Here is a 12763-nt window from a genome sequence, read left to right as displayed (position 1 = left end):
GGAGGAAAGATACCAGTCCCTCAAAGCAGAGAATCTCTTCTGGCGCCTTCCTTGTGTTACTCATGTGTCAGTGGGCTCCTCTGGGTGTTGTTTCTAACCGTCACAGAGGTACAAGGATACATTGCATGGAGGTTCTCTGTGCGCCCCCCTCACCATGTGGCATGAGGACACAGAAAAGGAAAAAGGACTAGGTTTGTGGGCCTTCCTTTCAGGAGAGGGTTACTGAAGAGAAAAGCCACACTGAAGAGGGTGCACTCAGTAAATGTGTGGACAAATTGCAACATTCTCTTTGTGTTTTTTTCTGTTTTTCTTCTTTATTGCATTTGGCAGGATCCACCAGGTAAAATTGCAACATTCTTTTTTTTTTTTTTTTTTGAGATGGAGTCTCGCTCTGTAGCCCAGGCTGGAGTGCAGTGGCATGATCTCGGCTCACTGCAAGCTCCGCCTTCCGGGTTCACACCATTCTCCTGCCTCAGCCTCCCGAGTAGCTGGGATTAGGCGCCCGCCACCACGCCTGGCTAAGTTTTTGTATTTTTAGTAAAGACGGGGTTTCACCTTGTTAGCTAGGATGGTCTCGATCTCCTGACCTTGTGATCCACCCACCTTGGCCTCCCAAAGTGCCGGGATTACAGATGTGAGCCACTGCACTCGACTTCTGTTTTTTTTTTTTTTTTTTTTGAGATGGAGTCTCGCTCTGTCACCAGGCTGGAGTGCAGTGGCGTGATATTGGCTCACTGCAACCTCCGCCTCCCAGGTTCAAGTGATTCTCCTGCCTCAGCCTCTGGAGTAGCTGGGATTACAGACGCGCACCACCACGCCCAGCTAATTTTTGTATTTTTAGTAGAGAAGGGGTTTCACCATGGTGCCCGGGATGGTCTCAACCTGTTAACCTCGTGATCCGCCTGCCTCGGCTTCCTAAAGTGCTGGGATCTGCAAGCCACTGTGCCTGGCCTGCAACATTCTTGAGTATGAGATTTAAGGATCCTGGCTTCCTGCCTCTTCCCTGGGGCATTGCCAGTGATTTCTAGGGCCGGTGATGCTGCTCTCTCCTGAGGTGAGCAGCCCTGGTTCACTGGGTGACCTCCGCAGCTGAATGTGTTCAGTGTGAATACCTCAGGGCAAGCTGGATGTTGGATCTTAGGCTGAGATAGATGTTTTTTTGTTGTTGTTGAGATGGAGTCTCACTCTGTTACCCAGGCTGGAGTGCAATGGCACAATCTCGTCTCACTGCAGCCTCCGCCTCGCAGCTTCAAGCAATTCTCCTGCCTCAGCCTCCCAAGTAGCTGGGATTACAGGCATGTACCACCACACCGGCTAATTTTTTGTATTTTTAGTAAAGACAGGGTTTCACCATGTTGGCCAGGTTGGTCTCGAACTCCTGACCTCAGGTGATTCGCCCACCTCAGCCTCCCAGAGTGCTAGGATTACAGGCATAAGCCACCGCGCCTGGCCTGAGATAGATGTTTTTATCATGTTAAAGAAGTATTGGTTATCTATTGCTAGGTAACAAATTACCCCAAAACTTACTGGCTTACAGCAACAAACATTCATTGTCTCATAACTTCTGTGGATCACAAATCCCAGCGTAACTTGGCTGGATTCTCTGCTTCAGGGTCTCCCAAGGCTGCCATCAAACTGGTGGCTGAGGCTGTGGTCATCTCAAGGATCCACTGGGGAAGCATTTACTTCTAGTCTCACCCACGTCATTGTTGCAAGATTCAGCTCGTTGATGCATTGTTGGACTGAGGCCTCACTTGCTGGTTGGCTGTTGGCCCAAGGCTGCCCTCGGTTCCTTGCCTTGTGGGCCTCTCCATAGGGCAGTGTACTGTGTGGCAGCTGTGCGTTCCAGAGAGAGTGCACAGACGAGGGAAATCCATCTTTTAGAATGTAATCTTGAAAGTCACACTCCTCACTTCTATTGTATTCTTATTTTTCCCAAGGTATTTGTTAATTGCTTATTTATAATATTAAGAGAAATGATTTCTTAGCCTCCATCTTCATATTTCTTAGTTCGAGAACACAGATCAGTGACAAACTTCTGTGTAATTCAACCTAAATAATTCCTTCCTTCCATCCTTTTTTTTTGAGATGGAGTCTCACTGTGTCACTCAGGGTAGAGTGCAGTGGTGTGATCTCGGCTCACTTCAATCTCTGCCTCCCGGGTTCAAGCAATTCTCATGCCTCAGCCTCTGGAATAGCTGGGACTATAGGTGCGTGCCAACACGCCTGGCTGATTTTTTTTCTTTTTTTTTGAGACGGAGTCTCGCTCTGTCGCCCAGGCTGGAGTGCAGTGGCGCGATCTCGGCTCACTGCCAGCTCCGCCTCCCTGGTTCACGCCATTCTCCTGCCTCAGCCTCCTGAGTAGCTGGGACTACAGGCGCCCGCCAGCACACCTGGCTAATTTTTTTAATACTTTTAGTAGAGACGGGGTTTCACCGTGTTAGCCAGGATGGTCTTGATCTCCTGACCTCATGATCCACCCACCTCGGCCTCCCAAAGTGCTGGGATTACAGGCGTGAACCACCGCACCTGGCTGATTTTTGTATTTTTATGAGGCAGAGTCTCACTCTGTCACCCAGGCTGGAGTGCAATAGCACAATCTTGGCTCACTGCAACCTCTGCTTCCTGGCCTAAGCAATTCTCCTGCCTCAGCCTCCAGAGTAGTTGGGATTACAGGTGCCCACAACCGTGCCCAGCTAATTTTTGTATTTTTAGTATAGACTGGGTTTTGTCATGTTGGCCAAGCTGATCTTGAACTCCTGACCTCAGGTTATCTACCTGCCTCAGCCTCCCAAAGTGCTGGGATTACAGGCAGGAGCGATAGTGCCCGGCCTGTTAATGGTTTCTTTTTGTTTTGTTTTTTTGGAAACAGTCTCCCTCTGTCGCCCAGGCTGGAGTGCAGCAGTGACGCAATCTCTGCTCACTGCGACCTCTGCTGCTGGGATTTAAGTGATTCTCCTGCCTCGGTAGCTAAGACTACAGGTGCACAGCACCATAGTGGCTAATTTTTTTTATTTTTATTTTTATTTTTTGAGACAGAGTCTCATTCTGTCGCCCAGGCTGGAGTGCAGTGTCGCAATCTCTGCTCACTGCAACCTCCGCCTCCCGGATTCAAGTGATTTTCCTGCCTCAGCCTCCTGATTAGCTGAGATTACAGGCGCTCGCCACCATGCCCGGCTAATTTTTGTATTTGTAGTAGAGATGGGGTTTTGCCATGTTGGCCAGGCTGGTCTTGAACTCCTGACCTCAGGTGATCTGCCTGCCTCAGCCTCCCAAAGTGCTGGGATTACAAGTGTGAGCCACCACGCCCAGCCCTGTTATTTATTTATTTATCTATATAGTGACGGAGTCTCGCTCTGTCGCCCAGGCTGGAGTGCACTTGTGCAATCTCGGCTCACTGCAACCTCTGCCTCCTGGATTCTAGCAATTCTCCTGCTTCTGCCTCCTGAGTAGCTGGGACTACAGGCACATGCCGCCACACCCGGCTAATTTTTCGTATTTTATTAGAGACGGTGTTTCACCATGTTGCCCAGGCTGGTCACAAACTCCTGAGCTCAGGCAATCCACCCGCCTTGGCCTCCCAAAACTCTGGGATTACAGGCATGAGCTACAGCGCCTGGCCTCTGTTAATAGATTTTAATGGTTCTGTTTGCTAGTGTTAGGATTTTTGTATTCATTAGTGAGGTTGGACTGTAGTGCGTGTGTGTGTGTGTGCCATCTTTGGTCAGGTGTCATTGATGATTTTTTTGTTCCATAGAATTTAGAATTTTTTCTTTTCTGTGCTGTGGAACAATTGAATAGTATTGGAATACCCACTCTGCCTGTCTAGTAGAAGTCCTTGTGATTGTCAGTGCTTGGTGCTTGTGGAGGGTAGCTCTTTGACACGTTTCCTTTTTTTTTTTTTTTTGAGATGGAGTCTCGCTCTGTCACCCAGGCTGGAGTGCAGTAGTGTGATTATGGCTCACTGCAACCTCTGCCTCCTGAGTTCAAGCGAATCTCCTGCCTCAGCTTCCCGAGTAGCTGGGATTACAGGCACGCACTACTACGCCTGGCTAATTTTTGTATTTTCAGTAGAGACAGGATTTTGCCATGTTGACCAGGCTGGTCTTGAACTCCTGACTTCAGGCGATCTGCCTGTCTCAGCCTCCCAAAGTGCTGGGATTACAGGTGTGAGCCACTGTGCCTGGCCTGGCAACCTTTTCTTTTTCCTTATGGAAATTATTCTGTTTAGGTTGATCATTCTTTTAGTTTCCTATGTTCTTCTAAAAGACTATGCAAATACTATGCTTAACGTTTATTTCTGTGCCTTTGGTTTTAAGAGTAAATTCTAGTTAACATGACCTTCAGAAACTCCTGGAAACATCTGAGGCGCAGTGGGGTGGAACAAGGAAAAAGGTCCTTAGACTTCAGCGTCAGTTTGTGGAGGTCTCAGTCCTGTTGGCCTTGACAGACTTGGTGACTCAGGACCACGCTGACTAGGGCTCCTTCAAGGCCCTAAGCTGATGTCCTGTGTCCTGCAAACAGTGGACAAAAGTTTCCATTCTCCTCTTTGAGACAGCATTGCAAATTTTTCTGCCACGCAGGTCCCTGGGGCCTTTCTTGGGCAGCTGTCCCCCTACCCCTTTGGCCTTCACCCTCATTCCATGGCTTGGCTTTCTGTTGATCCTACACTAAAGGTCCCCTAAATTGTGGCGTGGTCAACATGGGGTCTTAGTTCTATTCGGTAAAAACTGCTTAGTTTTACTTAACAGGAGAGAGAGGACATGAACACCTAGAAAATGCAGATGAACCCCCCTGGGGGGTGGTGGGGTCCCCAGAAGGGTGGAGTTAGGGAAAGAGAAGACTAAGGCCGCTGGGGAGGGAATGGGGGGCAGGGAGCAGCAGTCCAAAGCTGGCGTTTGCCTGCCCCAGTTATTTTCTTGGCCAGCAAGGAGGCCTTTAGAAAGGAGGCCAGGCGCTGTGGCTCACGCCTGTAATCCCAGCACTTTGGGAGGCCGAGGCAGGCGGATCACGAGGTCAGGAGATCTCCTAGCCAACATGGTGAAACCTCGTCTCTACTAAAATACAAAAAATTAGCCAGGCGTGGTGGCGCACACCTGTAGTCCCAGCTACTTGGGAGGCTGAGACAGGAGAATCGCTTGAATCCAGGAGGCGAAGGTTGCAGTGAGCTGAGATCGCACCCCTGCATTCCTTCTCAGCCTGGGCGACAGACCAAGGCTCCATCTCAAAAAAAAAAAAAAAAAAAAAAAGGAGCGTGCAGTTCTGCAGTTGAGCCACGAGGTGGCTCATGTCTGCCCAGCAGTTTCTCCAGGAGGAGAAAAGCCTGAAGCCGGTGGGATGGGCAGGAACTGCCGGTGTTCCTAGGGCTTTACCTCCCGGTGTTCTGTCATGGTCCGCCAGTAGACATTAGGATGGAGTTTCATTACATTGATGTGTGAGATTGGAGGTGCCGTTTTTACAGCCCTCGAAGGACTTGGGGCTGTTCTCTTTTGCGGAGCCTGTCTCTGGATGTTGTGCTGTGCGCATCTCTCGACAGGTCCACTGTCCCACGAGCAGAAGCTGTCACAAAGCTTGGAAATTGCCTTGGCATCCACCCTTGGCTCTATGCCCTCCTTCACGGCACGGCTGACCAGGGGACAGCTCCAGCACCTTGGCACAAGAGGGAGCAACACTTCCTGGAGGCCTGGCACCGGCTCGGGTAACATGGGCCCCGCCATCTCCTTGGAGCCTTGGAATGGGTGGTCTGTTTTCTGTCTCTGGATGCTGGGCCGAGTCCCTGGGGGCTCTGTGACCTGCCTGGCCAGCCTCCCCGTCAGTTCCAACACCCACCCTGGGAGAGAACCTGTTCTCTTGCCTTTTCCAGGGGTAGTTGAGGGGCTGCCTATGAACTTAAACTCCTCACAAGAAAGGCTTTCTTTAGTCAATCCTTAGTAATTCTGTGGATGTAGGGCTTGGCCACCCTCTGATGTGTTTCCTTGTGAGATCTAATGTTAATTATCTTCTCCTGAGGATTTTTGTTTCTCTTTTTTTTGTTGTTGTTATTTGTTTATTTATTTGAGACTGCATCTCGCTCTGTTGCCCAGGCTGGAGTGCAGTGGCACAGTCTCAGCTCACTGCAACCTCCGCCTCCTGGATTCAAGCTATTCTCCTGCCTCAGCCTCCTGAGTAGCTGGGATTACAGGCGCCCGCCACCATGCCCGGCTAATTTTTTGTATTTTTAGTAGAGACGGGGTTTCACCATGTTGTCCAGGCTGGTCTCGAACTCCCGACCTCGTGATCCGCCCGCCTCGGCCTCGCAAAGCGCTGAGATTACAGGAGTGAGCCACTGCGCCTGGCCTTTTTTGTTATTTTTTCTCATCTAGCCAGTCTGCAGTCTGACATCCGGGGCACTTTATGTAAATGTGAAGAGAGGTTTGGTTGGGTTTGTCGTCCTCATCCCTTCAGATTAACACTTCCGTCAGTGTCTTAGAAAGAGCAGTGGCAGCTTATGGGCCAATTTTGCCTAAAATGAACCTTGACCCCCATTGTATGCCAGAATCTATTAGGATACAAAGCAAGAGAAACTGATTGCAACGGGAGGCATTTTTTACGAGATGGAGCTCCTGCTGTGCGAAACGCCTTCTCTCTTGGCTTTTAGGCTGTTTTGCTTCTTTTCTCCTATCTTCGGTGGTCCCTCTTCAGTTTCCATTGCCAATTGCCTTCTCTACCAGCTCTGGCCCTGGACTCTCTAATCTCAATATTCTCTGTTACCCAAGTGAGAACCCACATCTCCGGCAACTGTCCATGTTCCCCTGTAGCTCCTGCTTCTCCTTGGAACTCATCCTGCCGCCCTGACAGCACTCAACATCCTCTCCCTTTTTTTTTTTTTTTTAAGATGGAGTCTTGCCCCTGTTGCCCTGGCTGGAGTGCGATGGCGCGATTTCAGCTCACTGCAACTTCTGCCTCCTGGGTTCAAGTGATTCTCCTGCCTCAGCCTCCCAAGTAGCTGGGATTACAGGCACCTGCCACCACGCCCAGCTAATTTTTGTATTTTTAGTAGAGATGGGGTTTCACCATGTTGGCCAGGCTGGTTTTGAACTCCTGACCTCAGGTGATCCATCTGCCTCGGCCTCCCAAAGTGCTGGGAATACAGGCGTGAGCCATCATGGCCGGGCTCAGCATCCTCTCTGAAGGAAACATTCAGACTCTGTACTGCTCGCATCTGCCCTCCAGAGCTTTTCCCCCTCACTGCCCCCATCATCCCACCTGGGTAAGGGCAGCATCCTCTGTCTTGTGGTGAGGCTTCTAACACAGAAGTCATTCTCGAGTTCCTTCAGTGTCCCCATCCTGACATTCTGTTCATTATCAGGTCCTGTCCATCCTCCCCCAAGGTGACCTCAGGTTAGTCCCCTGCTCTCCTTCTGTGGCCCCTCCCCTGGCTGCAGCTCCCACTGCCTCACCCCCAGACTCCTGCAGTAGCCCCTGCTGGTATCCCCCCATCCTCACCTTACTGTGGCTCATCATCCTCATAGCAGTTGGATCTTTTTATCCTGTCAGCCCATCACCATGCTCCACTTCTTCAGATCCTACCATGGCATCCCCTGAACTTAGGATAAAACCTCAACTCCCACTCCCTCTGAGGTCCTGCCTGCTGGAGCCCCCATGTCTCCTCCTCTGCAGTCTTATCTGAAGCCCACTCTCACTGTGTCTTTTTTTTTTTTTTTTTTTTTGAGACAGAGTCTTGCTCTGTTTCGCTCTGTTGCCGGGTCTAGAGTACAATGGCGCAATCTCGGCTCACTGCAACCTCCACTTCCTGGGTTCAAGCAATCTTCCTGTCTCAGCCCCCACTGGTAGCTGGGATTACAGGCAAATGCCACCAAGCCCAGCTAATTTTTTTTTTTTTTTTTTTGTATATTTAGTAGAGACAGCGTTTTGCCATGTTGGCCAGGCTGGTCTCGAACTCCTGACCTCAGGTGATCTACCTGCCTCAGCTTCCCAAAGTGCTGGGATTACAGGTGTGAGCCACTGTACCCAGCTTCACTGTGTCTTTTTCTTTTCTTTTCTTTTTGAGATGGAGTCTCGCTCTGTCGCCCAGGCTGGAGTGCAGTGGCACAATCCTGGCTCACTGCAACCTCTTTCTCCCTGGTTCAAGCAATTCTCCTGTCTCAGCCTTCTGAGTAGCTGGGACTACAGGCGCCTGCCACCACGCCCGGCTAATTTTTGTATTTTTAGTAGAGACGGGGTTTCCCTATGTTGGTCAGGCTGGTCTCGAACTCCTGACCTCAGGTGATCCACCCACCTCGGCCTCCCAAAGTGCTGGGATTACACTGGGATTACAGGTGTGAGCCACCGTGCCCAACCACTGTGTCTTTTTCTTTAACGGATAGTCTGTTCTTTGTGCTTGCTCTCCTTTCATTCTGTGTGGCTGGCCCCTTTTTATTCTCACAGCTCTTCCTACAGGAGGCCATGTTAGCCCACCCTTTTCAAAGCAAGCCCTCTTTTTTATCCTCTCTGTCACCTCAGTTTGCAGTTATATACTTGGGTTTCCATCCTGCCCAGGGCACAATAATTGTCTTTTCCTTGATGATTTTTTTTTTTTTTTTTTTTTTTTCCTGTCACTGAAACTGCCCCTGGGGCTCTGGGCCTCTGAGATCTTTTAATGGGACTTCTGGTCAGTGCTGGGGGCAATTGGGGCCCTTGCATGCTTCTGTGGTGTTGTGCCAGGTGTGCTTTTTAAAACTGATGGAAAATAAATTTTCATCATGCACTGTGGGTCAGGCAGATCTCTGAAGCCTCTGGCAGAGCCTGCATGAAAGGGGCACCACTGAAAAGCAGTCAGTGGCTCTTTCCTCCTGCTTCCTCCCCTCCCTTCTTTCCCCCCTCCCTCCCCACCTTCATTCCTCCCTCCTTCCCTTCCCTGTAGAGGTTCAACTTTCCACTCACTGGGGAATTTTTGGCTTGTGTGCACAGGAGAGGCACCCGGTACTTTTATGTTGCTTAATGTTTGGCCCAAAGAAAACACCCGCAGCCAGGCCACTCTTTCCTGGCTACAGTTCTCAGGGATGCGGAGGCAGGAACACTTCAGTTCCTGCTCCCCGTGTAGGGCACCCCTGCCCTCCCTTCTTTGGTGCCTGGTGCCCGAGTGTAGATGGCAGGTCCATTCATCACATGTGGATGCAGCACTTGCCCTGTGAGGTGATGTGCCAGGTCCTGAGGCCGGATGAGAAACATGGACATAGTCCTGACCCTCAGGGCCTGCAAAGCCTGGGGAGGAAGTAGGCATCCTACCTTGGAGGCTGAGAAGGGCTAGTGGGCTCTGAAAGCACAGGAAAGGGGCAATCCGGGGTGGCTTCATGGAATGGGTGTGGTCTAAGCCAGGTCTCCAGATAAGGGCATTCTAGGCAGAGGGAACAGCAAGCACAAAGTGAGGAGGCCAGCAGCGCAGAGTGTGCAAAGAAGTGATTGGAAGCTGCTGGACTCTAAAAGTTGAGACTGGTGTGAAGAGAGGTGAGGAGGCTGGGTGGGCCGTGCAGGGAGTCTTGACTGTCCCAAAAGTTGGGAAGCTCCTAAGAGGTAGAAAGCAGAGTTATGGGGTGGTCAAGTTACATAGGTGGGTCATTGGAGGCAGCTTTGAGGACAGATTGAGAAGACAAGCCTGGAGCAGGTGAATAGTTAGGAAGAGATGTGTCGAGCGGCCTGGATTATGGTGATGAAATGGACAGAGAGAAGGGGGGTTAAGAAACAATTCTGAAGCAAATTGGTTTGAGGTTCCTTTGGGGTCCTCCAGAGAGTAGTGGCTAGGAATGGAGACATGGACCGCAAGGAGGACAGGCAAGCCCATCCCCTGTCACTCTCCAGAGGGGCCATGAGGGAAGGAAGAGCCGTGGGTGCAGCCTGGTGGGGCATGGCCAGAGCTGCTCACTGTGACCCTCATTCAAGGATGCCCTGAAGGAGTTGCGGAAGAAGGGAGAGCCTGCCGAGAGGGCCAGGGCAGCACAGGAGGGGGACTGAGGAGTCAGGAGCAGGGCTGCCAGTAGCAGTGAGGGGGCTGCAGGCTGCAGGGCTGAAGGGAGCAGGAGCTAGTCCCCAGTGGCAGATGCGCTGCAGGCCTCAGCCTTGTCTCTGCTGACCTCCCTTCTCACACTTCCCCAACCTTGGTACACTGGACCATGTGCTGCTTTTCCTTTTTTTTTTTTTTTTTCTTTTTTGTAGAGACAGTATCTCACTATGTTGCCCAGGCTGGTCTCGAACTCCTGGCTTCAAGTGATCCTCCTGCCTCAACCTCCCAAAATGCTGGGATTACAGGCTTAAGCCACCCCACTGGCCTGCCTTTTCCTTCTCTTGTCGCCTCTCACATTTCTTGCAGTTTATCTTGTCAGAGTGAGCTGTGCCTTGCTCCAGCCTTGGCCACCTATCGCGGGGGAAAGTAAACCTTGCTGGGAGACCAGGAGGAAGGGCCCAGTCCTGCCTGCTGCCCTCAGAAGCCAGCTCTTCTCAAGCATGCGTAGAGGCACTGACATTTGGTCAAAGATGATAGAGAAGAGGCCTCCCGGGTTCCCAGGCTCCCTCTCCCCCTTCCACTCCCCTACCTGATCAGACTGGGATGGACTCGGGAGGGATGAAGCCAGATGCTGCAGCAGCACGGTGGGAAGGCTCTGCCCCTCAGAGCAGCCTGGACCATGGAGCAGCTTTCCTAACCCTGGCCTGTTTTCCTTCCTGATATACCAGAGCAGCCTGGGAGCATCCCGGGCCCCGAATGTGCCTCCTGCAAAAGAGTATTTTCTCCCTACTTCAAAAAGGAGCCGGTGTACCAGCTGCCCTGCGGCCACCTCCTGTGCCGACCCTGCCTGGGTGAGAAGCAACGCTCCCTGCCCATGACGTGCACAGCCTGCCAGCGGCCAGTTGCTAGCCAAGACGTGCTGCGGGTCCACTTCTGAGTGACTGGCCTCCACTGGAGGAGACCCATTGCTGGGAAGAGCTGAGGGGGAACAGGAGCAGGGCCACAGCACCCCTGAGGTCTGGCCAGGCCCCAGGCACAGAGCTGCCTGCTCCCTCCCGGGGCTCTTCTTCATCACCTCACGGTATAGCACATTGCTTCTGCGCTGGTGGCAATAGGGCAACAAAGCCATAGGCCAGAGGGCGGGGGGATGTCCCTGCCTCACCCCCTGCCTGAGCCCAGGACCTGCTGGAGCCAGCCCCACCCTAGGCAGGAAGACCCCTGCTGAGGGCCCCCCGTGCAGTCCGCATACCCCCCTGTCCAGCAGGGCACTGTGGGTGGCTCACCCTAGATTGTGGCCCAGATCTCAGGAGTCTCTGCCTTCAGGGTCATCCAAAAGTGGACCTTGGGAGCAGTGGGGGTGTCTGTGGAGTGCATGACTCAGCCCCCCGACTCGCAGCCTTAATAAAGCGATGGTTGACGTCTGCTGTGGGTTTCCTCCTGGTGGAGTGCCTGTCTGTGTCACACACTCCTGTCACCCACCTGCACCCACACAAGTGGAGCTCACAGGGTAGCTGTGTGCAGTCACTGCAGCTTGCCAGGCTGTCATTCCTGTCGACGACCTGAAAGGACACAAACTGGAATTTTCAGGTCTGTCCCCTGCATGGGGACTCAGAACCCAGGTTTGCAGGTGGGCATACGTGGTGGGAGGGTGGAGGGCTCCCTCTGGCCAGTGCCAGCTGTGCTCAGCTGGCTTCTGAAACTGCTCCCTGAGGGGGAGCACAGCGTTTCCTCATGCAGCCGGTTTCAGGAAAAATACTTGTTTATAGGCTGCATCCTTTTTTCAGCCCAACATTTAGCTTTATGGAGTGCCAAGGGAAAATATATCCATATCCCTACAACTTGGTACTCTATCAGATTCCAGCCACTAGAAGAACCTCAGTGAGAGAACACACCCGCCTTTCCCTGTTCCCTTCTAAGCACGTTTGGGAAGGAACAGCCTAAAGATGCTTTGTAAAGCTGTATTTTACCCTTGAGCTTAGCCGCGGGTCCCTGAGAACAGGCACATTCCTTTAGGCGGTCCAGAGCTCTAGTCCACACCCAATACTTTAGAGATCTGGGTTTGGGGTTAGTTGCTTTTTTTTTTTTTTTTTTAATTGAGACAGGGTTGGTCTCTGTTGCCCAAGCTTGAGGGCAGTGGTGCAATCATAACTCATTGCAGCCTCGAACTCCTGGGCTTAAGGGATCCTTCCACCTCAGCCTCCCAGGTAGCAGGAACTATAGGCATGTGCCACCATGCCCAGCTAATTTTTTTATTTTTTGTAGAGACAAGGTCTTGCTATGTTGTCCAGACTGGTCTCAAACTCCTGGGCTCAAGCGATCCTCCCAAAGTGCTTGGATTGCAGGCATGAGCCACTTCGCCTAGCCAAGCCTGCATTTTTTTGAGTTCCTACATCATTTGTCCACAAAGATGGCTTCAGAGAGGTGGTCACATGCTTTGCTCTGCTTCCTCTTGGCACTGACCTTGATGCAGCCTTCACATGAGATTTGAGGGTCCGCATGGATGGCCTGTGCCGCCCTCGCTGGCGAGGCTCCTGTGTGCCCCTGGCTTTCTGGGTCTGTGCCTCTCCAGAATCTTGTCTTACCCTCCGGTGTGCTTGTGTTCTTAGAAAAGCCCCAGCATGGCCGGGCATGGTGGCTCATGCCTATTATCCCAGCACTTTGGGAGGCCAAGGTGGGTGGATCACTTGAGGTCAAGAGTTCGAGACCAGCCTGGCCAACATGGCAAAACCCCATCTCTACTAAAAATACAAAAATTAGCTGGGCATGGTGGTGTGTGCCTGTAAT

General features: G+C 51.8%; 1 protein-coding gene across 3 annotated transcripts in view; it reads left to right on the top strand.

Annotated features, from left to right (window-relative positions):
* The window catches only part of UBOX5 (U-box domain containing 5), a 50005-nt gene extending 38603 nt beyond the window's left edge, over positions 1 to 11402 (top strand). The window contains exons 4-5 of one of the 3 annotated variants that reach the window (XM_008974765.4): positions 5537 to 5698; positions 10713 to 11402. In XM_008974765.4, the coding sequence (XP_008973013.1) occupies positions 5537 to 5698; positions 10713 to 10834 (284 nt within the window). In that variant the 3' untranslated portion in view covers positions 10835 to 11402. Of the gene's footprint in view, positions 1 to 5536; positions 5699 to 10707 lie in introns of all 3 variants that reach the window. The other 2 variants (XM_003821300.5, XM_003821299.5) reach the window with 2 other exon arrangements.
* The last annotated feature ends 1361 nt before the right edge of the window (positions 11403 to 12763 follow it).

Source organism: Pan paniscus, chromosome 21 (genome assembly GCF_029289425.2).
Source record: "Pan paniscus chromosome 21, NHGRI_mPanPan1-v2.0_pri, whole genome shotgun sequence".
Taxonomy (NCBI): domain Eukaryota; kingdom Metazoa; phylum Chordata; class Mammalia; order Primates; family Hominidae; genus Pan; species Pan paniscus.
This window is presented reverse-complemented; position numbering and strand designations above follow the sequence as displayed.